The sequence below is a fragment of the Doryrhamphus excisus genome, linkage group LG4 (assembly GCF_037039965.1).
Source record: "Doryrhamphus excisus strain RoL-2023G ecotype Guam linkage group LG4, RoL_Dexc_Guam_v1.1, whole genome shotgun sequence".
In the NCBI taxonomy this organism is placed as follows: domain Eukaryota; kingdom Metazoa; phylum Chordata; class Actinopteri; order Syngnathiformes; family Syngnathidae; genus Doryrhamphus; species Doryrhamphus excisus.
The window spans coordinates 11,362,358-11,388,917 of NC_136360.1; the positions used below are offsets into that span (position 1 = coordinate 11,362,358).

At 46.8% G+C, this 26,560-nt stretch overlaps 4 protein-coding genes and 1 long non-coding RNA gene across 6 annotated transcripts; 3 read left to right on the top strand and 2 right to left on the bottom strand.

Moving 5' to 3' along the window:
• Positions 1-235: 235 nt before the first annotated feature.
• LOC131129967 (calcium/calmodulin-dependent protein kinase type IV) lies at positions 236-5,673 on the bottom strand. The gene is made up of 11 exons (XM_058073970.2): positions 5,138-5,673; positions 4,421-4,499; positions 4,274-4,336; positions 4,122-4,204; positions 3,984-4,056; positions 2,485-2,575; positions 2,331-2,405; positions 2,138-2,213; positions 1,936-2,062; positions 1,719-1,871; positions 236-1,645 (listed from the first exon to the last, which is right to left on the bottom strand). Exons 1-11 carry the CDS (start codon positions 5,242-5,244, stop codon positions 1,172-1,174), a joined length of 1,401 nt encoding a protein of 466 aa, XP_057929953.2. The 5' UTR covers positions 5,245-5,673; the 3' UTR covers positions 236-1,171.
• A 242-nt stretch (positions 5,674-5,915) lies between these two features.
• On the top strand, positions 5,916-7,642 carry fam174c (family with sequence similarity 174 member C). The gene is made up of 3 exons (XM_058073982.2): positions 5,916-6,482; positions 6,979-7,101; positions 7,189-7,642. Exons 1-3 carry the CDS (start codon positions 6,211-6,213, stop codon positions 7,190-7,192), a joined length of 399 nt encoding a protein of 132 aa, XP_057929965.2. The 5' UTR covers positions 5,916-6,210; the 3' UTR covers positions 7,193-7,642.
• Positions 7,643-8,024: 382 nt separating this feature from the next.
• LOC131129979 (uncharacterized) lies at positions 8,025-8,804 on the top strand. The gene is made up of 2 exons (XR_009129936.2): positions 8,025-8,345; positions 8,441-8,804. It is a non-coding gene; the product is annotated as an uncharacterized LOC131129979 (long non-coding RNA).
• Positions 8,805-9,457: 653 nt separating this feature from the next.
• On the top strand, positions 9,458-26,551 carry apc2 (APC regulator of WNT signaling pathway 2). Its single transcript, XM_078790140.1, has 14 exons — positions 9,458-9,592; positions 12,906-13,067; positions 13,173-13,263; positions 13,325-13,652; positions 13,747-13,855; positions 13,940-14,053; positions 14,129-14,203; positions 18,299-18,385; positions 18,643-19,045; positions 19,146-19,244; positions 19,315-19,454; positions 19,572-19,766; positions 19,928-20,142; positions 20,303-26,551. Exons 1-14 carry the CDS (start codon positions 9,584-9,586, stop codon positions 25,716-25,718), a joined length of 7,443 nt encoding a protein of 2,480 aa, XP_078646266.1. The 5' UTR covers positions 9,458-9,583; the 3' UTR covers positions 25,719-26,551.
• On the bottom strand, positions 15,308-16,870 carry LOC131129968 (uncharacterized). Of its 2 annotated transcripts, none has more exons than XM_078790144.1 (4): positions 16,237-16,870; positions 16,076-16,148; positions 15,970-16,001; positions 15,308-15,905 (listed from the first exon to the last, which is right to left on the bottom strand). In XM_078790144.1, exons 1-4 carry the CDS (start codon positions 16,751-16,753, stop codon positions 15,346-15,348), a joined length of 1,182 nt encoding a protein of 393 aa, XP_078646270.1. In that variant the 5' UTR covers positions 16,754-16,870; the 3' UTR covers positions 15,308-15,345. The 2 variants fall into 2 exon arrangements, with proteins under 2 accessions (XP_078646270.1, XP_057929954.2); XM_058073971.2 differs by having other exon boundaries at positions 16,076-16,157.
• Positions 26,552-26,560: the final 9 nt, after the last annotated feature.

Genomic DNA, 26,560 nt, shown 5'->3' on the forward strand with positions numbered 1-26,560 from the left:
TCTAATGACGCCAAAAGATGCCCTGCAGTCGACGACATGGTCAGGGCCAGGCGGTCGCCACAGCACTAGCTCAGTCTGGGAGATATCCCAGTGGCGGTCTGGCTCATCGTACTGGTGTGGAACGGTCCATGGAGGACGAGTTTACCGCCAAAGGCTGTGGTCCCAACATTAGCAGGTAAAAAACTACAAACATGGCCACGCACAGTTATGCAATAATAAAGAAACAAGCCATCAATCATTTCTAACAATGGAAACTTTACTGATGTCACTTCCTGTCTGCATCTTGTGACCACACAAAAACACTATTACACATAGCCCCACCCACTTCGGCATGCATCACACATCTTATAAACAGGAAGTCATGTAACCATGGGAGTCATAGGAGTGTGGCATGTTGCTAATGCTAAGCTAACCCGCATGTGTCAATAGGATTGTGACCTTTAACCTACAGCAAAAGATCAAAGGCCAGGTTTGGTCCGAGTTATTGGAGCATAAATGTAAACAGGGAGTATTTCAAACACAGCAGCATCAGCGTAGCTTAGCAAAACTGGTTAAAGTGAAGCAAAGCGAAAGCATTTCTAATGCGAAAAAGTGAAGCACTCATTCTTGTAGAACCCCGGAAGTTAATCTATGGTCTTGTTGGAATCACTTCCTGTTTACATCGGAACCTTCTGTTGCCTAGCAACCTTGACTCTTACAGCTGCCACATAGCCAGGAAGCCTCCCAGAATCGGATGTCGATGCTAAGATAAGCAAAACTAAGATGAGCATTTTAAAAGGTGATAGCAACACACAACGAACAACATGACCACAAAAAGTTGCTGTTGGGCCTCAGAGTGAATGCTCCAGCGAGCTAGCAAACTGCTAACCTGCTAGCCATGCCGTCAAGAATGCAATCTTTTAAGAATCTTAACTTTTCAAACAATTGCCAGCGTCACTAGCATTAGCTAGCACACTAGCTGTATGTTGTTGATATGATTTCATGCACTTTTAAGTTAAATGTTAATTAAACAAATTAAATGTTCGTTGTCCATGAGGTTAAGGTATATTTACAGAAGCTACGCTATGTTAGCATCCATGCAGTACTTTCTTCTGGAAGTATCTTCACCCACACTGAACGACAGGGCCGCACTTATAGCACGTCTCTGTCGGGGGAGCTGAACTGAAAGAGCTCATTGGCAGTGGGAGGTCTTACTGGTAGGCTCCGCCCCTGTTGCAAAGCCATTACTGAGGCTGTTGGGACTGGGGGGCGTGGCCTGACCCCTGGTTGCGGGTTGGACCATCGTGTAACTTTTCTTGGGCAGTCTGGGTGGGACCAGAATGGATTTCGTGACAACGGACGCCTGGCGCAGTCCATCGGCCCGCAGCGGCGGTCTGGTGGGGGCGGGCTCAGTGGGGGTAGCGTCAGCCTTGAGTGGTTTGGGGCTCGGAGAAGGGGAAGGGCTCCTTTGGTCCGTTGCTGTTGTTTGACTTTCCGAGGGCGTGGCCTCCTTATCCTTGGGGGCAGGGTCTGTAGGCTCAGAGGGCGTGTCCTGCTGCACACTGCTCTGCCGGGACGTGGCGGACGCGGCCATCTCGCAGCTGTCAGTCCGACGCCGAGAGCCCTCGTGCATCCGGCTAGTAGCAACCACAGCCTTCATGGCTGCCTGTTGCACGACGGGGGACATGTGACATGTGTGGGTGACATTCATGACATGAGCATGTCCCCGAGGTTCTCACCTTGAGTTTGCGGCGGGCGTTGAACTCCTGCAACTTCCTCTGTGTGGTGTCCATGTGCGAGAAGCGCGCCGCCTTGCCCAGCACCCAGGGGTGCTGCAGAGCCTGGCGCACGCTCAGACGCTTCCGAGGGTCCAACACGATCAGCTTGCTCACCTACGACGACAACGTCAACAACATCGACATGTGATTGTGTGACCCCTTGGGCCAATGAACTGACCAGGTCTTTGGCGTTTAGCGACACATCGTCCCACCAGGGGGAGACAAACTCGTAGTCACAGTTGAGGATGCGACTGTACATGTACTGGTCCCCCCGCGGGTCGAAGAATGGCTCAAAGCCGCACAGCCTGCAAGAGCACCGCTTCACTGTCAGCACTGTGTGTGGGTGTGTGCGTGTGTGTGTGTGTGTGTGTGTGACTCACAGAATGTAGAGGATCACTCCCACTGACCACATGTCCACTTCTGGGCCATAAGCGTTTCCTCGAAGTATCTCAGGAGCTCAAAACAAAACATGTAATATGACCAACTGGCCACCAGGGGGCAGTGGCAACTACTACAGCATATACATTATGCTACTAGTACTACAGTGTGTGTAGTTGTAGAAAGTAAACTCACCACAATATCCTGGCGTACCACACACCGTCTTCATGGTCACCTGGTCGTCGATTATTTTGGAAAGACCAAAGTCGGCTATAGGACAACACATCCATCAAACGTTTTGTGTGTGTGTGTGTGTGATCATCGTGATGACAATGAAGGTGTCACACACCAATTTTGAGTGGCGCGTCCAGTGAAAGGTCAGCGTAGAGTAAATTCTCCGGTTTGAGGTCACGATGCACAACGCCGTTCTCGTGTAAATACTGAAACACACACACACAGAGTGTTAGAGCATGTGTCACGCTGACGCACCTGTTTATATTGCGTTGCTAATGCTAACAACTCACAAACAATCATGTCGAATAACAACAATGAGTTGCAATGCTTTTTGGTGACGCACAATTACGTGATGCAACTCAATACTGGTAATCCCAACACACACACACAGAGGATGTAGGTCAGGAATCTGTGCATGCGTGTGTGTGTGTGAGATTTAATCCTCAATGATTTTAATCTGTCGAGCAGCTGGATGGAAGATGATGTTACGTAAGAACACTTGATGCTTGCACTCACAACAACAACACAACAACAACAGTTGATGTTTGATCACTGAGAGTCGTCGGGGTGTAACGATCTACTACATCGTGTATCAATTCATATTCTTATCATACAACTTCATCCATCACGGCAAGCTGCCATTCCTCACAACATATATCGAGCTAACATTGATTAAAAGGTAATCAATCGACTGCATCTATACTAGGAAATAAAGCATTGGATTAAAGCCGGGTAGGGTTTACTATATGTATGTTTTTATGATAAAGACGTAAAACGTTACTCGTTACTCATCATGGCCACGTGCCAGCAGACAACAAAACATAACATGGCGGATGGCAGAGGCCACCATTTAGCCACCATTGCGGTGCAGTGTGTGGAAACACTTGGTCTTTTACAAAGAGGGAGATGTTCGCTGATTGTAGGATATGTAACGTTCAAGTAAAATACCACGGCAACATGAGAAAACTCGCCAACCACCTATTAAGGCGCCGTGGGATTTCACACAGCGCTGACCGCCCAGGTAGCTCTCGTTTCCGCTACAACAGCAGGGCAAGGTAACGTCAACTCTTACAGCATGTTGTGTTCTTTTATTGAAAATTAACTCCTGAATATTAAGAGAGTCGGGGTAGACGCTGGACTGGTCACCAGCCAATCGCAGAAGGAAAGGTCAACCTCCTATTAATTCAAACTTAAGGGTTGGTTGCACTTTTTTCATATAAAAGTGGATGCATTAGCCATTGTTTACTTCTTTGTTTCCATAATCTAGTTATTTCTCAGTCATATTGCTGGGATTTTTGGCTAAAACGTTATTGAATCGATTTACTGACTCGTTCTAAATGAACCAATATCGACCTTGAATCAAACAGAAATCATGATACGAAAGGAATTGTTATTAAAACAAATCGTTACACCACCGTGAGTCAACATTATTATCAGGCAGCTTTTTTGTGCTACATGCTTAGTCTAGCTTAGCAGCACGCAGTTTCTTTTTCCATCAGAGAAGCCGAGCTTAGAGCAGTGGATGTTGCACAAGACCAATCAGGCAGCTAGAACATCTGTGACAAAAGAACAATTAACTTTCTAGACTAAGCTAAAACTACAAAGACACCCTACCGCCACAGCCTCCAGGATCTGTTTGATGACGTGGGCGGCGTCTCTCTCGCTGTAGTAGCCGCGTTCAACGATCCTGCAAGAGTGGAGTCATCAAGTCAACATGCCAAACAAGTGGTGTGGGTGCACGTGCACACACACCTGTCAAAGAGCTCTCCTCCAGTCACGAGCTCCAGAACCAGGGAGATGTCGGTGTCCGTCTCAAAGATTTCTTTGAGCTGGATCTGGTGAGCAAACAGGAAGCAAGATCACACGCGGCATCCAGTGATGACGAGGACGAGGGCAGGACTTACGATGTTTGGGTGAGAAAGGCGCAGCAAGACGCCGATCTCTGTACGAACGATCTTCTTGTCGATCTGTGACACCCAAAAAAAAGCTAGCATGATCATTGTGTGTGTCAAAGGTCACTGATGATGACCTTCTCCATCAAGACCACTGACCGTTTTCTTGAGGACTTTGATGGCGTACGGCTTCTTCTTCTCCTTTTCTTCGCAGCGATACACAATGGAAGTCGCTCCTCTGCAGCCAGATGATGATATTGTCACATAAATCACACATCACATGACCACCTGCTTGTGGTGTGTGTATTTGAGTGCCAGATGGAGGGAACATGTCAACGATACACACACACACATTCGCACTCATGCAGGCCTGACTGGTCTCCATGGCAACAGCACACCTGCCAATAAGTCAAGTATGCTAACACACGAAAATGGGTATATATTCTGCAACTATTGTTTTGTTGTTTGACTAACACAACAACACTGCAGATTTTCCCATCAAAAACCTTTAAACAAGAAGCCTTTCCTGTATGAACGAGTGGGTGGGGTCAGTTCATTTTAGGTTTTAGGTTCTGCCAGGGCAAACGTCACGTGTTTTTGGCGTGATACATGTGATAACATGTATTGTTAATTCCTTTATTGTGACTAGGTGGGCACTTCACACTCCCATGTAAACTTCATCTGGAGTTGTGACTCCGCCCAAGTGACGTCACACACCCACTGTTGTGAGCGTGTCATTCGCATGTTGTTGTTGTGTTCTCAAGCTAACGATGCTAACACTAACACTAACTCCGAGGTTCCATGAATGCACCATTATTCAAAAGGCATAATTTTTACGTGTGCGTGCTTGTGCTCGTGCATGTGTGTGGCCCAGACCTGCCCAGTTCTGAACTCAGATTGTAGAACTCCTCCACCGTCCCGTCCCTCCTAGAACCGTCCACCCAGAACTCCACCGGCTCCGAACCGGGCCGAGATGTCGGCATGGTGACCACAATCAGTACTGCGTCTGGGACCAGGCTCAGTCCGAGTCAGAGCCTCTCGGAACCAGGATCAGCGTAATTCTGGTCAGAGTTGCGTTTTAAAATCCAGCTAGGGCAAATCCAGACTAGAGTGATTCTGATCCTGGTGCTTTTAATCCGTTTGAGCCACCAAACATCGAACCGTGATGGAGTCTTTATTGCAGACTGAAGCCAGAACCCAGGTCCAGTTTGCTTCCATCGGGCCTAGAACGGCTCGGATGTTGGTTCCGCGCGGTCCATCGTCCTCCTCCCGTTTTGGGATTTAGCGAGGCAGCCTCCAGACCGGGTCCAGGTCCAGTCCGGAGGTTGTGAGCCGCAACAACACGATTCTGCTGGAAAAGATGCTCCAGATGTTCGCTGGATCTGCGGAGAGGCTGCGGCTGTAATCGCTTAGCCCCGCCCCTTGGCAATCGTGCATGCCATTGGAAAGTCGAGTTGTCAATCATTGAGCCAGCAAAATACACAAAATACACTCTTGGCTTCAGTTTTTTTAAATCATTTAATGCGACCAACAACACATTAAATACGATATACATTATGATCACCGTGTTTGCTTGATTATGATTACCACACACATTTTCTATAATACCCCGAGTGGACGCTAGGGGCACTCGTATGCAAACGAGTAAAATATGTCTTCTTCTTTGGTCGTTTTATCGTGACGTGCCACTTCGTGTAGTTATACTTAATATTTTCTTTTTGAATGTGGCCTTAACGTAGTATTTATTTTTGTATTAATACTGCTGTTATTTTAGTATATTACAATATGACATGTAGCGTCTGACTGACGTATGAGAAATACAAGGAGTGATTGCGTCACATGCGGCGTCTGTCTACTTCCTGGTCAGCGTGTACTTTGTCAACAAAGCACCGTGTTGACTGCTGTGGACGAATTATTTTCTGTTGGACCTCGCTGCACTTGTGTTCACAATGTCGATGTCTACGCTGTTAGCGATCCTCCTAGTTCCGCTTTGTTGGCTGTTTTTGGTCCTGGAGGCTGGCGACGCCAGCGGCAGCATTACAGAACCCAAACCCTCTGTGAACCACACCAGTGGGCAGAACCAAAGTAGTGGTGGCGTGAAGAACCACGCAGGTCTGTTCAATGGGCTCAACGTGGACAGTTCGATGATCCAGCGCGCCTTGTATGTCCTCATCGGTATCACCGGCTTCGGAGTGCTCTACTTCCTCATCCGGGCTGTGCGGTGAGTTGCTGCCAGACTCCATTCACAAGTGTGTGCTCAGTTCTCAGTGTGGAGGTGCAGGACTGTTCCAGAACTACTGAACGTTGTTAATTGAGTTATAATGAGATATGTCCTAGAAAGACTCAAGCAATATAAAGTTGATGCCTATTGAATGTAAGCATTCAATAATGTATTTGTGTTATGGTATCCAAAGTGTGGCCCGGTGTCCATTCGAGGGCAGCATCGCACACATACCTTGGCCAACACTGGATTTCTATTAACGTGTTTAATTCAAAGTGGTGCACCACCATGGTGGTATGAATGTGAGTGTGTGTGGTTGTTTGTCTGTATGTGCCCTGTGATTGGCTGGCGACCAGTCCAGGGTGTACCCCGCCTCTCGCCTGAAGATAGCTGGGATAAGCTCCAGCCCCCCCCCCCCCCCCCCCCCCACTATGTATGAATTCAAAGTGGTCTCACATTCTTGATTTTTTCTATATCTCTATCCTGTGTGTGTCAGGCTGAAGAAGCCCTCCCACAGGAAGAAGTACGGCCTGCTGGCTCACTCGGAGGACTCATTGGAGATGGACGCGGTGGAGAGCGATGAGGACAACACGTTGTATGAAGCTCGTATACTCCGCAGGTTAGAGGGCACATGATAAGACAACACTTGACAGACATGATGACCTTTGGAGCCCGGCCTGATGTGTGTGTATGTGTGTGTAATCAGATGAGCACCATGCTGATGACGGTGACGACTTTGATGACATCCGAAGAGCAAACAAGGACCAAACACCAAAGAAGTATTTTTCGAACATGTGTTGATGACGTTATGATGTTTTTTTCTGGCCTGGAAGCTGAACAAGGAGGAAGAGCTCACTCACACGTCCTGTTCTGATGACTTGTGATTGGTCCAAAAGAGTCGTGTGGTTGTGCCATATGTTGCTAGCAACTCGGATGCTACATCATGGATAATGTTGTGTAGAACATTCCAGTCATTTGTTCTCACTAAAACAATCAAATTAGTCTTTTTCCGACTGGGGTGGGAAGGGCTATAGGGACCCCCAGCTGTGATACTGATGCTGACCAGCAGGTGTCACCATGACCAAAATGTTTGAATTTAAATTATTTCCTGACTAATTACTGCTTTTGTAAATGAATATAATAAAGATTATTCATTGTTACTGTTAGTCATGTAATTTATAGTGCTGTAGTCATATAACATACATACTGTAGATAGAAATAATATGCAATGTTTGTGTCGGCCATGGTATGAAGAAGAAGCATCATAAAATGGTGTGAACTGATCTATTAATGGCGTCACACACTAATTGAAACTAAAGAGGCACGCCCTCTTGTTTCCTCTGGGACTCACCCGAGATTCTTATCAGTCCACGCCCCCTGGCCCAAGCAACTGTGGGAAAGCCGTCAGATGACTGTCACACGAGAACGCGACGTGACGTCACACGGTATCATGTGTAGTGGACGACGTTGGTGATGCAACATTTTCGATGTGCTTAGATGAGTGTGTGCGCGTGCGTGTGTGCGCGTGAAGGGTGTGGGAGGTGGAGGGGAGGGGTCACTCTGGCTGGGGAAGTGTCTTCTTCACCGACCATCACTACCCTCCTCCCCAGGTCCCTTGGGTGCTCCTCTGTGTCTGGCAGTAATTGAACTGTTTAGTTTTCGGGGCGTCCCCATGGTAACTGCGTGCGTGCCCCACCCCACCAAGCTGCTATAAAAGAAGTTGTGGGATGTCAGGAGCTCTCATTCCTGCTGAGCTCCGCTACAGAAGCACCTGTCTGTTTGCATCTGTCGTCGCTTGACCTTGCTATCATCACACCGCCATGAAACACGGAAGGAGTGGACGCCAAGCGGACACAGAACATGGTATGACAACTTCCTGCCAATCAGGATGTAGTGGAGTGATCACATGATTTTTCTGTGATGTTAGAAACTCAACTTTGTTTGTGCTAATGTCATAGGTCACGAGGGGGTTACCAACAGTCGAGAGCGATGGCGCCAACACAAGGTGAATGGGGCCTTCGCCGAGCTGCGGCGCCTCATTCCCACGCACCCTCCTGACAGGAAGTTGAGCAAGAATGAGACGTTGCGTCTTGCCCTGCGCTACATCCACTTCCTAGACCGCCTATTGGAGTAGCTTGGGCCACGTCATGGCCGGATGGACCCTGAAGGAACCTTCCAACCCCTAATTGGACACTTGGTCATGTGACCAACATTAACGTGTGATATTCACATGGAAGTCAACATGTGGTTCTCTTCAGAACCTTCAGTAACCAGATTTGCTTCCTTTCATAATAAAAGGAACCTTTGGTGCTTTTATTCTTCTTTGGTTTGTCTTTGTCATATTTCACAGACTTCCTATCCATCTTTACAATGAGCTTATTAGCACTGGTGATCTTTGACTCCTGCCTCTTCAACCAATGAGATCATGTCAGGGTCAAACATACATTGAACCACTCCACTGTTAGTGTACCAATTGTCTTACTGCTGGACATGACATGTCCTGCAAACATGTCGTCCATCAGAGGATGCCATTTTTGGTTTCCATAGTGACAAAAAAATAGAGAGTATCCTGATTGGCTACTGAAGAACATTCCAGAGAAAGAACATTGTAGGAGCCCAACATGTACTGTACTCAGGCTGCCTCCATTGGTGGTTTAGGTCCATCTAGCTTGTGATCTCTGCCATCACCTGAGGAGATGGCAATTATGTCACTTCCTGTTTGGCACCTAGCTACATAGCTAGCATCTTCGTATCCACAAAGACTGTACAAACATTGAGACAGTCATACCTTGCTTGGGCCTGCTAAACACCTAGAGAACGGTACGTGTAATGTATGAGAGTGTCAAACTTGTACAAAACTAAGGAATAAGAGCAATTCCTCCAAATAAGACTGTAAAAAGTCCACTGGTCAGAGAAATTGCAGTAAAACAGCATAACAGACGTGGTGGCACAAGCACATCGGCAATGGTAGGAATGCAGTGCGAACGCAAGCCAGCTGGGGGCCAGGAGAGGGAGCGGTCCAGGATGGTACAAATGTCCGAATGTGAGGATGTCCTAACACACTTGCTGCTCATCAACAATCAAGCAAAGCAACTTTCAGGATGACGAAGGTAAAGATATATGAAGTACTTTCGTTACTATATACTTTCGTTGTACATGCAGGAGCATGATATTGGGTGTTAAAAACACACCATTGAAGTCTTTAAGTCAATTTAAACAATATACTTTGCTCCACTGACGTTCTTTCACACACACTGACTGTTTAAATATGAATATTTAAAACTAACGTGATGACTCAACAGGAAGTAGTGTGTGGTTATTGTGTTGCTGGTGCCAGAGATTGTGATAAAGGTGACCTTTGACCAATGAAGTCTCTTGAATGGAGATGCTAATGTGGCGTTAAAACGTAGCGTTTATTTCAAGTAAAATAAATAATAATATAATATGTAACATAATACAGACACGAGAACATTTTATTTTGGAGGCCATCAATGCCTACCGGAAGTGTTTTTCCGGAATATAAACGGCAAGCCTCCTTGACATGACATGTATGTATTAGCATTATCATCATTATTAATGAATATTTATCACTGGGATTAGCGATTACGTCACTAAGACTGTAAGAACGACAAAAAGAAGAAACGTTTATTTATTGTTTGTTATTGACACCTCGGTCTGTCTCACTTTCTCTCGCCCCTCCTCCTTCGTGAATCTTCGGCTCCTTTCGGTATGCCGAAGCCAAAACAAAAAAAGGTGCTGCGTGCACATTGATATGGACTGAGTGGTTCTTCTTGGATCCTAGCTCGGTCTAACCCGGGTTAACCGGACAACCTTAGGGCCACTCACCACCCACCCACTCCCTCATCCCCTCACCCCCCACCCTGAAGGTTCTCCTCGTCGTCGGCCTGGTTCGGTTCCGTTGCAGACCACAGCGCTCCTCTGAAGGTCAGAATATTTTTTGTTCTTATTAGAATGTAAGACACGTGCATGCATGTTTATCTTAACATGTGTCCTTTTGCTGCATGTGTCGGGTTGTTTGGTTATTCTATTGGGGGGTTGTCCTCGCGCAAGATGGAGGAATGACGATGGAGTGATGGGAGAGGGATGGGAGGTGGAAAATGGAGGATGCAGAAATGATGAAGCTAGAAAGATGACAATGGATTTGTATAAATTTGTGCGTGTGTGTGTGCATTTATCTATATTATATCATTCTATCTATCCATATTATGTACCCATAGTCAAGGTTTGGTACCTCGGTTTTAAGGTCACGGTTCATTTCATTTTGGATACAGTAAGCGTTTCGTAACTATTAAAATGAAACATAAAAAAAGCAAAATGCTAGCAGGTAATCTCCAATAAATACAAATAATCAAAGATGCTAAAACCTATTAAAAGTAGGTCAAAACATTAACAGCTGACCTTTGTCTCATGGGCAACTTAGCACATTAGTGTACCATTTAATAACATCTGATTGATAATGAATGTTTTTTAACTGTAGAATATGCAGAGGCCCAATAAAGAACAAGCTGCCAAAAATGGCCCCACTTGGGACACCTCTGGTTGACAGTTTCTTTTTAGTGAAACAGTGCAACAATGCAGACAAGTAAGAGTTTGAAGAGTGTGGATGATTATTGTATTTTAGGTCAAGTAAGTATCTTTAATGGTTGACGTTCAGGATTAATAGTTCCAGCTTTTAGTGAAAAATGGTGGCACTCTGCTTGCATTTTATCCAAGTGTCTTTGTCCGTTTACGCATTCCACCAGGACGTTAATGACGGAAGAGGGTTAAACTCTGGCATCTCCTTGGCACCATTGCTAGCCATTACTCCGCTAGCCAAATGCTTTTGTTTACTGAAAAGACACCCGACTTTTAATGTGTACCGTGTGGGTGTCATGCTTTTGTATTTTTGTGTTTGTATTGAGCCGAAACAAACACGAGCGACCTGGTTTAGCAATGTAGGTTGAGTGCTGGCTAGCTCGTTTGATCAAAGGTGTGTCTGTTATACTGTCGGGCCAGGGGTCGGCAACCTGCGGGTCCGGAGCCACATGTGGCTCTTCAGCTTCTTTGTTGTGGCTCACTTCGCCAAGCTCTGTGATTTTTTTAATATCGAAGTAGGGGAAATTGCATTTATTAAAAGAATGCAAAATATTTGACTCACTGCAAGTCCGTGAAGGCATTGAGTGCTGATTGGATGAGTAAGCGAAAGGGAAAGGGAGTTTTTAGTTGAGTCTGAAGCAGGTTGCTGCAGAGTAAAATAAAACAAATTAATTAATTAACGAGAGCATCATTGACTGCTGGTCACTACTATGAGGCAGGGCGGACCTCTTGGCAGCAACTGCAGAACAATTTATGCTGTCACTTTTATGTCTCAAAATACCAGTCCCCACATTTATAACTAGTCCGTTTTGGGAAAATAAGTCACTAAGAGGGTTTGGAAAGTCGCCAGCAAGAAAATGCAGAAATGTGTTTGCATTTTAAACAAATACGGAAACCGCTGAAAAAGGTTTACAGAATTCAGTGTTTGATTTCAGAGTAGGCCTACACATGCACGCTGCGCTTTATTTGTTACATTTTGTTATTGTAACAGGTAACATTTAAAAAAGGATTACAACTTTGACAAGTTTATAAGCTGTGTAATGTTTTGTTTAGTTTACTGGAAGAAGAGGCAAAATGGCTCTTTTGATGCTAAAGGTCGTGCTAGGCTAACTGGTGATTTGCATGGAGTTTCTAGCGTACACGTGCTCATCCAATGCTAAGCTAACCTAAGCTCAGACCTCACACTCCTACTCTCGCATCCTTCCTCCTTGCCTGGGGGATGCGGTTGCCACGGTAACAGACAGTCATGGCAGAGGAGAGAAGGAGGATGTATGGGAGGAGTCATGGATGCTCTTTGTTCTTAACAAAAGGGATGATGATGATGACTTGTTGACTTTATGGATGGTGGCCATGCTAGACCATGTCTTTTCCTTGTTTGTCACTTCCTGTTTCATCTCTTCACACCCTTGTCTCATGTGGGGCATTTCCATAGCAACTGTGTGTGTGTGTGTTCATTTGTGTGTGTGACATCAAGGACCTCTAATACATTGATGTCCTAAGTCACCATGGCAACTTGGCCCCTTCCCCCAGGCATCACTCTGTGTTTGTTTATTGATCTTTCCAGTTGCTCCAGTCATTCCGTCATTTTTTTTACCCACAATCCTCTGAGGCTCCGCCTACAGATGTGTTCAGACCACAGATAACATGGTAACATGTTTTGACTGGCAGCACACACAAAGAATAAACAGGCCCTCTTGCAGGCCGCTCATTGAAGGTCAGTCTGTAGCGTGGCGTAGCACGATGTAGCGTGGCGTTACGTAATGTGACGTACAGAATGTAAAAGCAAGCGAGGTAGCGATGACTGATGTGTCCCTGCGTGTGCTACAGGGGGCGCGACAGAGCGTGAAGATGGCCAACCCCTTGGCGTCTTATGACCAGCTGGCACACCAGGTAGAGGCATTGCGCAAAGAGAACTCTCACCTGAGGAGGGAGCTAGAGGACAACTCCAACCATCTTTCCAAGCTGGAGACGGAGACTTTTGGCATGAAGGTTACCAATAACACCTTGTTGTTTTGTTGACCTTAACATTAGCACAAAAAATGCTCTTTACCAAATGTAGCTTGCTTTGCTGATCTGTTTGTTGTCACCACACAGGAAGTGCTCAAGCAGCTGCAGTGTAAACTGGAGCAGGAAGCGGGAACATTGGCGTCGTCAGGCCGCAGTGATGTGCTGCACCAACTTAAAGGTTAGAAATGTTTTCCTTGTTTTCTAATTGATAATGATGATAACGGCAAGTCCTGTTGCAGAGCTGCACATGGACCTGACCAATTACTACGAGCTGAAGCATCAAGCTCATCAAGCTCACAACTTTCGGCTGCTGGCAGACAGTCTGGGAGGGGCGGGGCCAACTGCGGCGGAGCCAGAAGATCACCTGGCTCTTCCTCCGCCCTCCTGCCCCTCCTCGACCTTGTCTGTGACGGCAAGCCGGGTGAAAGCCTCTTGCCGCAGTGGGGATGTTTCCGCCATCATGTTGCCGCACCACTTCCTGGACGGAGCCCCACCCAAAACAGCAGTCATCAGCGGGGCAGACGGGCGGCTCAGTGATCATCACGTGGAGGAACTGTACAAGGAGAGGTGAGTGTATGCCACTAGGTGGCAGCACCTCCTTCATTGTGCACCTTTGATTTCTTTAACTGTAACTGCGACCGTCATTGTTATCCCGCGCCAGGAACCAGCTTTTGGGAGAAATTGACCGTGAAGAGCGGGAGCGCTGCTGGTACTTCAGCCAGCTGGAGGCGCTGTCGCAGAAACTAGCACACTTGCCTCGCATTGACACGGTGAACACACACACATGATAATACTTGTGGCATGTGTAAGCACTCAGTGAGGTACTGACCTTTGACCTTGTGACTGCGGTACAGTTTTCTCTGCAGATGGATCTGATCCGCCAGCAGCTGGAGTTTGAGGTCCAGCAAGTGCGCTCAGTCATGGAGGAACGCTTTGGAACCAGTGAGGAGATGATCCAGCGCACTCAGGTGAAATCACAAACATCACGCAACTTGCTGAATCAGCGCAACACAAGACAATCTGGACATGTACGTGTGTTGCAGGTGCGTGTTGCTCGTCTGGAACAGCTGGAGAAAGAACTGCAGGAGACCCGAGGGAGTCAGGAGAGCCAACTACAGGTCTGTCTCTCACACACACACACACACACACAGTCTTCACCTGCACTGTGTCTTTTATTGTGCAGCAGAAATCAGACGAACACTACACAAACATCACCAACAGGCAACAACAGCTGGCCTATACCAAGTGTGCAAATGTAGCTGGTGTGTAGAAGGCAAGGAGGTGTGGAAGAAGATGTAAAAAAATGTGTACAAGCAAGTGTTGAAGGTGTAAAACGAGGGGATAAAAAGGTATAAATGGTGTATCAGTAGGTGTTTAAATAGGTATATCAGAAGGAATTTATGAAAGGGTATAAAAGTAGGTGTTTAAAAAGGTGTATGAGGTGAAGAAGGTGTATAAAAGGTGTAGGACAGTGTAGAAGGATGGTACAAATCAAATTTCGTTGTATGCAATACAATGACAATAAAGGCGATTCTGATTCTACAAGGTAGAAGAAAGTTGTATGTGGGGTACAAGGAGGTGTTTAAAAAGTTATATGAGAAAGTACATAAGAAGGTGCATAAGGTGGAGATGCATATGAAGGTCTATAAGGAGGTGTATAAAAAGGTGTAGAGGGTCTATAACGTGTATCAAAAGTGTTTCAGGAAGTGTAGAATGTGTGTAAGAAGGTGTACAAAAGGTGTATCAGGAAGTGTGTGTAAGAAGATGTATAAGGGGGAGGTGTATGTGTATTTGGTGAAAATTGGGTGTATAGAAAGGTATATGAGGAGGTGTAGATGCAGGTGATGAAAACAGTGTATAAGGAGGTGAATAAAAAGGTACGGTATATGAGAGGGATGTAGAAGTAGATGTATAAAAAAAGGTGTAGATGAAGATGGAGGAGGTGTTGATGCAGGTGAATAATGATACAGAAGGTGTAGTTGTATAAGAAAGTGGAGAAGGAGGTGCATAAGGAGGTATATGATGGAAAAGGACGTGCATAAAAGGGTGTATAATGAGGTGCAGTATAAGAAGGTGTAAATGCAGGAGGTGTAGAAGGTGTATAAAAATGTCTACAAGGTGTAGATGCAGCTGAACAAGATGTACAGGGGGTGTATCAAAAGGTGTAGAAAATGTAGAAGGTGTATAAAAATGTTTATAATTTATAATTTATTTTAATGTTTTAGTTATAAAGAGGTGTAGAAGAAAGTGGAGAAGGAGGTCATTGCAGCAAACGTTCCCAGTCCAGTTCCACCTGACAAAGTGAGACAGAGCCGTGGTAAGGCCACACCCAGAAGGCGGGGTAGAGAGGTTGTGTGAAGTTGGAGGCAAAGGTGTGGATGTGGACCATGGTGTCCTCAGAAACACAATAAAAGGACAGAGAGCCAGCAGGCCAGTCCAGGTACACTCCTACTCTGTGGGAGAAAGGTTGCGGCGTGCACTGTGCCACTCTCCTGTTGTCGTGGCACGCCGAGTAACTTCCTGCGGAACATTCCAAACTCCAGGAGCTCGGGTTGTGCCCCAGCAGACAGCTGGCCACATCCCCATCCCTGGAGATGGTGTTGTAGGCCACGCCCACGTCAGCACCGCCGCTCCACTGGACCTCCCAGTACGCTGTCTCCAGCAGGCCCTCGCGACACAGAACCTGAGGACAGTGCTGAAAGCGGTCTGGATGCTCAATGGGTCTCCGGTCCGACCAGACACGAGTCGCCTTTCTGTTGCACTCGCTGAGTTGCAGCTCGGCATTGGCCGTGTTGGGGTCAAAGGTCAAATAACAGGCAACTGGGCAAGACAGAAGTGTCATGAGAGTGTGAGTGTGCGTGTGTACGCGCATGTGTGTGCTTACAGTTTTTTACAGAGGTTCCGTCCAACTGCTGCCTGTCCAAAGAAAGGTTGTTATGTTGTGAGCAAAAACCATGTAACCTCTTGGACGCTTTTCTGTGTCCACTCACCTGGTTGTGTCACCCCAACACAAAAGGTCCAGTGGAAGACTCTGTGAGGGTCTGTCTTCTTGATGCTGGTCTCCTACAGCATCCGAAGAACCACTGCGTCAAGCCACAGCCACTTCACAACTACACCTGCTTGAGTCAAGGTTGAGCCTCCACTGTCTCACCTGTCCCCATGCCACAGCTCCTTGATACGTCACTTCCTGTTGTCATCTCCTGGGAGACGTCCTCGTTGTCCCTCATGTCCATTTGTTCTTGTTGTGTTTCTGAAAGTGTACTCCCAGCACACTCCTGCTCTTCTGACCTTTGGTTGGGGTGTCCTGTGATCCGTTCTTCTGAGCGCTCCCTTCTTTTGGCTTTTGTTTTGGTGTTTGTATTTTCTTTTATTCTGAAGACATTAGACATGTCCTCTTTGAACTGGTTCAAGTCGTCCTTCAGCAGACTGAGGGCAGTTCTGTTTTGTGGGTCCTCCTGGGTCAACCTGGAGTCCTTGAAGACGTTTAACAAATCCTCTTTGAAGTGGTTTAGGTCTTCCCTGAAAATCCGCATTGGACTCAAAGATCTTGTTTGCTTCTGACCCATCCTGGGTAGGACCTTGGAGCATTGTTGTCTTTCAGCTTCCTTCGGCTCATTATGTGGTTCTGTGTACCACACATGGACCAGTTCATCCTTAGGGAGACTCATTATTCCTTCCTGTTGGGAGGAAGTGACACCAGCATCAAATAGAACTAATGTGTTCTTGGTGTTTTTATCGACAAAACTGGAGCAGCTCTGCTTTAGACTCTACTTTCCCTCACGCTGCTTTTTTTCTCTAGGAATCTCAGCTTGTTTCTGGTTTGACCCGTTTGTCCTCATTTCTGGCTGCCAGCATCAAGCAGCTCATTGGCTCACCCCTGTCACATACCAACACACACATTCACACACTGTGAGTGTATACACGATAGCAATTCAAACTGAATTAATATTGAGCAATTAATTTAACATGTGTCTGTCCTGTTTGACCCTCGGGCCACACCACAGTCTGAGGAAATAGCATGGCAGCTAATGTGAAGCCAGAAGCCAACCAATATTATATGTACTAACTATATGTTATTTAAAAAAATAAAACAATGGCCCATATTTACTCAATTTGTATCCCTTTACCAAAAATGTACTAATTATTTCAAAGTTTGGTGGGGGCTTTTTTTTTTTTTTTAATCATCGCACCTGAATGTTTCCTGTGGCCCCGTTGTTGGGGACCCCTGCCTTTAGAGAATGCTCTGGGCTTTTACACTTTTACATTTGAAAATACTGAATAAGAATGACACTTTTATCCTATTGGCTTCTTTATTTTATTATGTAAGATGAAAGTTTACATAAACAAATGTAATTGTTAAGCCATATCCAATTGAATAGTATTGTTTGTACGTTGAATTTTAAAATATATATATTTTTTAATCGTATGGTAACTTGTTCATCTAGATGTGTGTGGAAGCGTTTACCACAAAGAGATTTACTTCCCTCATTATTATAGATACAAATTTCTTTCTAACAGTGATTAATTGTGATACATTATGAGGTAACTATGGACAAAATGTGATTAATCATGATTCACCATTCAGTTAAATTGGTCACGGTTTGTAAAGGGCTATCACTGGATCATATTCTGTTCCTAATAGTTTGGCCACCTATATGAAAGGGTCCTGTGGTGAACGCTTCTTCCTCCTCCTTCTGACTCAGGCTGGTTGCCACGGAGATGAGCTGGGCAGTGATTGGCTGTCAGCAGGCTGCACAGTGGGTGCAGCGCGTCGCAGAATGCTAAAAAGCTGAGAGGCGACGAGGTCACGTCCTCGTTAGCCAGTCAGCCACTTCCTGTTCCTACTTCAATCCAAAAATGCAGCAGGTCAAAGGTCATCATAATTGTTACGCACCATGCCTCCTCTTTGACCTTGTGCATCTTGCAGTAAAATGTCTCCCTGTGTACATTGTTCAATGTGCATGTGCACTGATGAAAAATGCGACATTATCTCTCATTCAATACACACACACATTGCACATCACTGCCGAGATGTTGTGTGGTGAGATAGATAGAGCGGGTGAGTATGTACTATGTGTGTTTGAAGTGGATTGTTTGTGCATAAAGTGGAACATTTCTACGTTCACTTCAAGTATCAACATCATTCTACACCAATTGATTCCAAATCTTACTGAGGAGCAATCAATGTGTTCTTCTGCTGTCTGTTTGCATAGCTGTCGGGTGCAGAGAGGCCCCCTGCTGGAGAAGCAGATAACAGCACTTCGGCAGGAACAGAAGGGGCAACAGACGGAGCCAGCAAGGTAGCCAATCAGCTTTCTGTAAGCATTCACATGGCAGGATGTTAATGCTCGACAATGACGATGTGAATTTTCTGAATGCTGATCAGACCCTGAAAGCCAGTCTGATGAAGGTCACGGGAAATTATATCAACCAATTGTAGCCTATTTAAAACAACATGATCTCACGTGTCATTGAAGCAGAAGGACTTGGGTTTTGTCTGGTATCAGCAGTCTATGAAGCAGACTGAACGCAAACTGTTGACCTTTAACCCCTGTAGGTGGAGATGGTGTTCTGGCTGCTGTCCATGTTGGCCAACAGAGACAAGGAGGAAATGTCTCGAACTCTCCTAGCCCTTTCCAGCTCCCAGGACAGCTGTGTTGCCATGAGGAAATCTGGTTGCGTCCCGCTACTGGTCCAGATCCTTCATGAGGCTCCAGGCGGTGGTGGTGGAACAGGGGAGGCAGCTGCTGGTGGCCCAACACCGTGCTGCAGCCGTGAGGCCAAGTCCTGGGCTAGCGCCGCCCTGCACAACATCATCTACTCCCAGCAGGATGAGGGCCAGGCCCGCCGGGAGATGAGGGTTTTGCACATGCTGGAGCAAATCCGAACTTACTGTGACAGCGGCTGGGATTGGATCGAGAACCACACCGAGGCGTTACCTGGCCAAACCAGAATCACAGGTACAAGTCCTTGACAAGTCCTTTTTGTAGATCAGTCCAAGAGCCAACCAAACAGACTTCAAGAAATCTTCATTTTTTTCCATTTTGATTTATTTGGCAGATATTCCAGAACCTGTAGACCCTCAGATCTGTCAGGCCATATGTGCCATCATGAAGCTTTCCTTTGAAGAAGAGTTCCGTCGAGCAATGAATGAACTAGGTGGGTAAAACACTCAAAGATGCCCAGAACATTCTAGATCAGCTGCTGAGATTCCTGCACTATCTTCCAGGCGGACTGCAGGTGGTGGCGGATCTGATCCACCTAGACCAAGAAATGTATGGTATGCAGAATGACCCCATCAACATGGCGCTGCGGCGCTACGCGGGCATGGCTTTGACAAATCTCACCTTTGGGGACGTGGTCAACAAGGTATCATTTTCGGAGGGCAACACCAAGCAAAGTTGGACACATCGCATCATCAGTTCTACCCATGTCAAACCCATGGTGCTGTGCTCAATTTCTGTGTCCTTCATTGCCCCCCCGCAGGCCACTCTGTGCTCCAAGAAGAGTTGCCTCCAGGCTCTGGTGTCCCAATTGGGCTCAGACAACGAGGAGCTCCACCAGGTGGTCTCCAGTATCCTTAGGAACCTATCTTGGCGGGCCGACATCAGCAGCAAGCGGGTTTTGCGAGACATTGGTTGCGTGTCCGCTCTGATGGCGTGCGCCCTGCAGGCCACCAAGGTAGCTGACAAGCCCATGATAAACATTGCCCAAGATTGGTTTATAGAACATGGTAGAGACAAATTCCATAATATGTTGCCATGAGTTTGATTGATCAATGTTCATCCAAGGATTATTCTCAAGCTAGGCTAAACACACCCTCACTCCTTCCTCCTTTCCAGGAGTCTACCTTGAAGAGTCTGCTGAGTGCTCTGTGGAATCTGTCGGCTCACAGCATGAACAACAAGGAGGCGGTGTGTGCGGTGGACGGTGCGCTGGGCTTCTTGGTCAGCACACTGACATACCGCTGTCAGACCAACTCTCTTGCCATCATCGAAAGTGGAGGCGGGATACTGCGAAACGTGTCGAGTCTGGTGGCCGCACGAGAAGATTATAGGTGTGTTTGTATGGAATTTTGTCATGTTTTACTTGTTGTCCTTCCCACACTTTGCTGTCCTGATGATCTTGTCACTATACAAGAAGAAAGACTGAACTCTGAATGGACCTGCAGGGATGACAATCATACTTTTGAAATGATGACATGTTTTCTTTTTTAGGCAAGTCCTACGGGATCACAACTGCCTCCAGACTCTACTGCAGCATCTCCGCTCACATAGCCTGACCATCGTCAGCAATGCTTGTGGAACACTTTGGAACCTCTCTGCCAGAAGTCCCAAAGATCAGGAACTGCTGTGGAACCTGGGTGCAGTTAGCATGCTGCGCAACCTCATCCACTCCAAACATAAAATGATCGCCATGGGCAGTGCCGCAGCTTTGAGGAACCTCCTGACCAATCGACCCCCCAAGTACAAGGATGCTTCTGTGCTCTCCCCGGGCTCGTGCGTGCCCTCACTGTACATGAGGAAGCAGAGAGCCCTTGAGGCAGAGCTGGATGCCAAACACCTCACTGAGACCTTTGACACCCTGGACAAACAGAATCCTAAGCATTTGAGCTTCAACAAGCAGCTGCGCCACATTGAAAGTTTGGCCAAGGATTATGCGTCCGATTCCGGTTGCTTTGATGACGAAGAAGCCCCCATCGTCTCCAGTAGTCTGGACACTGGAAGTTTCTCCATGTTGTCCATGTACCTCACCAACTCCAACTTTATACAAAACCGTAAGCAGGACAATGAACCTGAGAGGGATGTGGACCCGCCTCAGATGGACAGGAGACAGGGTGCATCTGATGATGCTGTGTCTGCTGCTGCTGAGAAGCTAGCCAAGAAGATCACCAACACAGTTGCTAAAATTGACAGATTAGTGGACGACATAACCATGCACACATCCTCCGAGGACAGTTTTAGTCTCAGCTCTGAAGATCACTTGGCAGATTGGCCTTACAGATTGGATGAGCTAAATGAAGCTCGTGCTAAGTCTTGTTCCCCCTGCCGTCTCTCAGATACTAGCAGCTTGGCCCAAAGAGAGCGCCTTAGCAGGGCACATGCTTTACTGCGACTCAAAAGCACTCATACAAGTGTATCCACAGACAGCCTAAACAGCGGCAGCACCAGTGATGGCTACTGTGGCAGCAAAGACCAAGTCCGACCTGCCCCAAAAACTCTCATCCTCCAACAACGACCAAACCAACTCGATCTGAAGGTGGCTCATCGAGAATTCCTCAACACGCAACCTGCCAGCTTGAGTGAGACGTCCCAGCAAGATATTCCAGAGAGAGATTCTGTGGATAATAAAGAAATTGCTTTAGAGCTCATGAACAAAGATACAGAAAAGAACCAGGATCCCCCAGTGCAAACACCTGTGAGTGTGTCCACTAAAGTCTCATCTGACGTCAGCATGACCTCCATAAAACTCTCTCCTTCATATCAACAGGTCCCTCTTATTCAGAGTGTAGCAAAATTTGGCGTAGCAAAGACTGCAATTAATGTTCAGGCAGCTGAAGCCATGAGGAGACAAGCCTGGGTACCCACTGTGATGACTGGGGGCAGCATGACCAAATTTTCTCCAATGGCATCTAGCAGAAGTCCAACCATTGGGACCATGGAGACAGTCCAGAAATACTCGGTGGAGAACACGCCAATATGCTTCTCTCGATGCAGCTCCTTGTCCTCCCTGTCTTCTGGGGATGGAGCGCTAGATGGACAAAGTGACAATGAATTGGAAAGTGACTCCTCACTTGAAATCATTGAAGTTGAAGATGGAGAAAACTTAAAGGGGGCTGAAGAGGATGAAACCTTGGAGGATCTGAGTGACAGCCAGTTGCTCATGACTGACTCAAAAACCTTCCCCAGCAAAGAGACCGATCCCATTGGGATTCAGTGTCCTGTCAAAAGGGAAAAGGTATTCCTCAGGGGCTCCTCACCAGCACTATTAGAAGACAGATCACCTTCTAGTTCTTCTGAGAACTACATCCATGAGACGCCACTGGTCATGAGTCGTTGCAGTTCAGTCAGTTCATTGGGCAGTTTTGAGTCTCCGTCCATAGCCAGCTCAATTCAAAGTGATCCCTGCAGTGAGATGATCGATGGAACCATCAGCCCGAGCGATCTTCCGGACAGCCCCGGCCAAACCATGCCTCCCAGTCGAAGCAAGACTCCGTGTTGCGGTGAAACCAATGGAGCAGAAGTTCAGACAGCAGGATTGGCAGGTCAGTGGGAAAACAGTCTGCGGAAGTTAATGGAGGTCACCGACTCCAAGGACAGGTTTAACCTTCCCCCTGACTTGGACACAATGATCTACTTCACTGTGGAAAAGCCCACAGAGAATTTCTCTTGTGCATCCAGTTTGAGTGCTTTGCCACTTCATGAGCACTACATCCAGAAAGATGTGGAGCTCAAACTGACCCCCCTGCTCCAACAAAGTGACAACAACCTAGATCTACACGATAACGATGAGCAGGGGCTGGACAATGGAGAGAGATACAGTGAAGGCAACTCTGATGACGACATAGAGATTCTAAAGGAATGTATCAACTCAGCAATGCCATCAAAATTCAGGAAGGTTAGACCTTCACTGATGACCAACATTCCTCCTCATTTTCTCACATCACAGAAAGCATTACATCTTCCTGTGTACATGATGCTCCCAAATGGGAAAACCCAGTTGTGTCCTGGGAGGAGGATTGTGATCCCACAGAAGGACATCAAGTTTGATGATTCATCCATTACTGATTCAGTTGAAGGTACACCAGCCAACTTCTCCAGCACAACTTCACTGAGTGACGAAACCCTTCAGTACTCGGTAAAAGACTGCAGGGCAAAGCCCCTTTCCAAGCATGGAATACTTGATGAGGAGGCAAAGAGGATTGAAGACTTGAGGATATTCTCCCACTTCCACAAACCAAACAAGGTGGGATACCAGCCTGTGATTCCAACAGGCCGCTCAACGAAACACGTCATTCCCACCCACAAGGTGCTGATGCAGAGCAAAGAAGTGGCCGACAGAGTTGCCAGCCAGAGAAATCGCGAACACTCGCCAAGTCATCAGAAGAAAATTAAATGTCAGGGCTCCCCGGGGAAGCTGGAACTACCTGTTATAAAACAGAACTCGGAATGTAGCGCCAATCAGGAAGGGCAAAAGCGAAATGGAGGACACGAGGAAGAAGACGGCAAACACATGAGCAGAAACCGAATCAGGGAAGGCAGTAGAAATTCTCTCTCTCGAAGCATGACCAACATCGGCCGGGTGGGTGTTTCCCAAGCAAAGTCAAGAGGATTTCACCGACTAAAACAAAACCTGATTAAGGATGAATCCCCTGCATGCTACTCACTGAGCTCATCACTGAGTTCACTCAGTGATGCTGAATTTGAGGACCATAAATCTCACCAGGTATGGTACAAAAACAGGCACAACAAAAGCCTTAACATGTTGCAAGCCAAACCCTTGAGCATCCACAGCCAGTTTGACGAGCCAAGTTCTCCAAGTTCTGTCAGCATGGATTCAGAGGACGACCTCCTTCAGAAATGCATCACATCCGCCATGCCCAAACAGAGACGAAAGATGACCACCAGGAAGAAGAAAGCAGAGAACAACCCAAAACAAGTGCAGAAGGCTTCTGAATGCTGGAACATGGACGAAGACAGTGATGACATGGCGTGGGACAAAGACTCAGACCTCAACAGTGTGGAATGGAGAGCCATTCAAGAAGGTGCTAATTCTGTTGTGACAGGACTTCAAGCTTCCAAGTCTCAAGAGCTCTCTTCTGAAGAAACTGAATCAGTCATGTCGTTCATGTCAACATCCAGCTTCACGCCCAAAGAAAAAAAGTTTGCTAAAGATAAAAAGGCTAACAAACCTCTGGACTTTGCGCAGCGAAAGCCAGTCCCAAACTTGCCAGTGGTATTCAGGGGCAGAACAGTGATTTACACTCCGAAAAAAGAGACGGCTCCATCGCAGAGACCGCCACCCAGGAAAGTAGTGACTAAGGCGGATGCTCCAAAGAACCCCGAACTTGCTCAGCACAGATCTAAAAGCCTTCACCGATTAGGAAAACCCCAGGACACTGAACTGTCTTTGCCAAAGAGGAGCTCGACTCCGCCTCCAAGGATACCAAAAAGTTCTTCCTCTGGTTCATCACAAAGTTCTACACCATCTAAACAGTCACAGAAGAAGCAGATATCGCCAACCCAGACAACAAACAGGTCAATTCAGAAAAAGAATGGCACACCCGCAAGTAGCCCCCCAGGTAACAGCCCCCCTGAAAGAAAGGGGCGCTCTCCTGTTGTCAGCCAAGTTGACAAATCACCACCCCCAAAAACACAGAAGTCACCGGTTAGAATCCCTTTTATGCAAAATTCTGTGAGGCAGGCAAGACCTCTTTCACCTCTGGTAACCAACCAGGTGACCAGCAGACAAAACCAAGTCAGTGGGAAAAGAATCATTCCCGCGAATCGATTTGACCTGGTCAGGATGAGTTCAGTTCATTCAAGTGGTGGTGAGTTGGACTCTAATGGATTCTTGAGACAGCTGACCTTCATCAAGGAATCTAAAAATGGACTAAAACGTGACACTCCACGCAACATATCCCGAGGCCAGAATGGTTCCCCTCAACGGGGAGTTCCAGGGCCCTCAGCTGTCTTTCTTTGCTCATCCCGCTGTCAGGAGCTTAAGGCAGCTGCCCAGTTTCAGCGAAAAGCCACAGGAAAGGGCGCTGGACAAGCACAGCAAGTCCAGAGACCTCAGCCGGGACCTCAGAAGCAGCCCACAAATATCTCTAGGGCAACCTCCAGTGAGCGAGACCTGTCTGAAAGACGTCCAGCCAGGAGAACCAGCTCAGAAAGCCCCTGCAGGGTAGCCCAACGGAATGGGCCGCCCAGAATTTGGGGAGCGAGACAGAAGCAGGACAAAGATACATTTAAACGTCATTCCTCATCTCCAAGCATTAACATCCTTAGTCGAGTGACCAGCCGTTCTTCCCTCCGATCGTCATCTTCCGATTCAAGCGGAAGAGCGAAAAGCGAAGATGATACAAAGAAGAAAGGGCAGAGATCTCTCCTCAATGATAGGGTCACCTGGAGGAGGATCAGGGATGAAGATGTACCTCACATCCTGAAGAGCACTCTGCCAGCCAACGCACTACCCCTGGTGCCTTCACCACAAGGGGACAAGCCAAAAGCAGCGGCTCTTCCAGGGAAACTGCCAACCATACTTTTGGCATCACGCAGTATGAGCGATGCAACGGTTCAGACTGAAGATATCTCAAATAACAAAATCAACTCCAGCACCTCTCCGACGGGGGAATCTGCTCCCGTAATACCAGAGGATGTGGCCCGACGAACACTCCACAGACATGTCCAAGATGGAGAATCTGATGGCTCCCTGAAGAGTCACAGCATCGCCTCCACTGGAAAATCAGATGGGCATGTTGGAGGACCCGTCCATTTCCGTCAAGGATGCCCAAGCAAGGCAGCCAGGGTTACTCCATTCAACTATACACCTAGCCCCACAGCGGCCCTGCAAGACGCTCAGGGCCAAGCGACTAACCAGACCACCCATAAGTCTGAAGTGGACATTTGAGGAAAGACATTAGAAGAAATTGTCATGGGCTAGTGTTTTCCTTGGGTTCTGATTTTTCTCTCCAGTCGGCTGCATCCAGGCTTGAACACCACCAAAGCTTCCATCTACTCTACCTGACGTCTTAGGCTTAGTGTCCGTGGGGGTTCAGGCTGGCCAGGGTAACGGGAAGTGATACCTTTTTGTACTAGTTTTTATATTTGTAGAATACTCATTGCCTGCTAAAAATGTAGTCAACATACAAATTACATGAACAGTATGCAAACTTTTGAAGTGGGTGAGGCCAACTGTGTATGAGACTCTCACCACAAACTAAGTCAGATGTCATGTCAAGTGTGTTGGACAATTTGCTTACACTGACATGCTTGTTTAGTTCATTGTTGAGTGGCTTCTTTTATGCAGTGTTAGCAACATTGTGTTTGATCTGAAGCATCCAGTGAACACAGATGAGTTATTGACTGTGGTTCATTATAGCAGCCTTGCTGGTAATCCTCTCATCAAATTTGTAAATAATAATGCAGTATTAAAAAACAGCATGCTGATGCATTTGCTGACATAAGTCTAACCTAGCCGTGGGTCTGTCCTGTACATTAAGAGGGCATGACCCTGAAGTCCTTTAATGTATTCCTATCTGCTTCAGTGTGTTTCCGTCAAAGTAGAACCGCCATGAATATTCTCTGTAGTCGTACCATCACTCACCAAATGGAGGATTATTGCTCCTTGTGCATGTTTCACAACCAGAACCGGTGGAGGTCCAATAAATCCACCACAAGGTCAAGAACAGCTCAGTCAAATGTCTTCCTTTTTTCTTCATTAATAAAATCTGGTTAAAGATGTTTCTGTTT

Excerpts from the sequence above, each read along its gene's own strand:
- LOC131129967 (XM_058073970.2), bottom strand. The coding sequence starts at position 5,244 with ATGCCGACATCTCGGCCCGGTTCGGAGCCGGTGGAGTTCTGGGTGGAC. Across the intron at positions 4,205-4,273 it reads GCCTTTCTCACCCAAACATC|ATCCAGCTCAAAGAAATCTT; the intron begins GTAAGTCCTGCC and ends TTTGCTCACCAG. Across the intron at positions 2,576-3,983 it reads AGATCCTGGAGGCTGTGGCG|TATTTACACGAGAACGGCGT; the intron begins GTAGGGTGTCTT and ends TGTGTGTTTCAG.
- LOC131129968 (XM_058073971.2), bottom strand. The coding sequence starts at position 16,753 with ATGAGTCTCCCTAAGGATGAACTGGTCCATGTGTGGTACACAGAACCA. Across the intron at positions 16,158-16,236 it reads GAGCTGTGGCATGGGGACAG|ATGCTGTAGGAGACCAGCAT; the intron begins GTGAGACAGTGG and ends GTGGTTCTTCGG. Across the intron at positions 15,906-15,969 it reads CGGAACCTCTGTAAAAAACT|TTGCCTGTTATTTGACCTTT; the intron begins GTAAGCACACAC and ends TGTCTTGCCCAG.
- apc2 (XM_078790140.1), top strand. Across the intron at positions 13,264-13,324 it reads TGTGCTGCACCAACTTAAAG|AGCTGCACATGGACCTGACC; the intron begins GTTAGAAATGTT and ends GTCCTGTTGCAG. Across the intron at positions 14,054-14,128 it reads AGATGATCCAGCGCACTCAG|GTGCGTGTTGCTCGTCTGGA; the intron begins GTGAAATCACAA and ends CGTGTGTTGCAG.
- fam174c (XM_058073982.2), top strand. The coding sequence starts at position 6,211 with ATGTCGATGTCTACGCTGTTAGCGATCCTCCTAGTTCCGCTTTGTTGG. Across the intron at positions 6,483-6,978 it reads TTCCTCATCCGGGCTGTGCG|GCTGAAGAAGCCCTCCCACA; the intron begins GTGAGTTGCTGC and ends TGTGTGTGTCAG.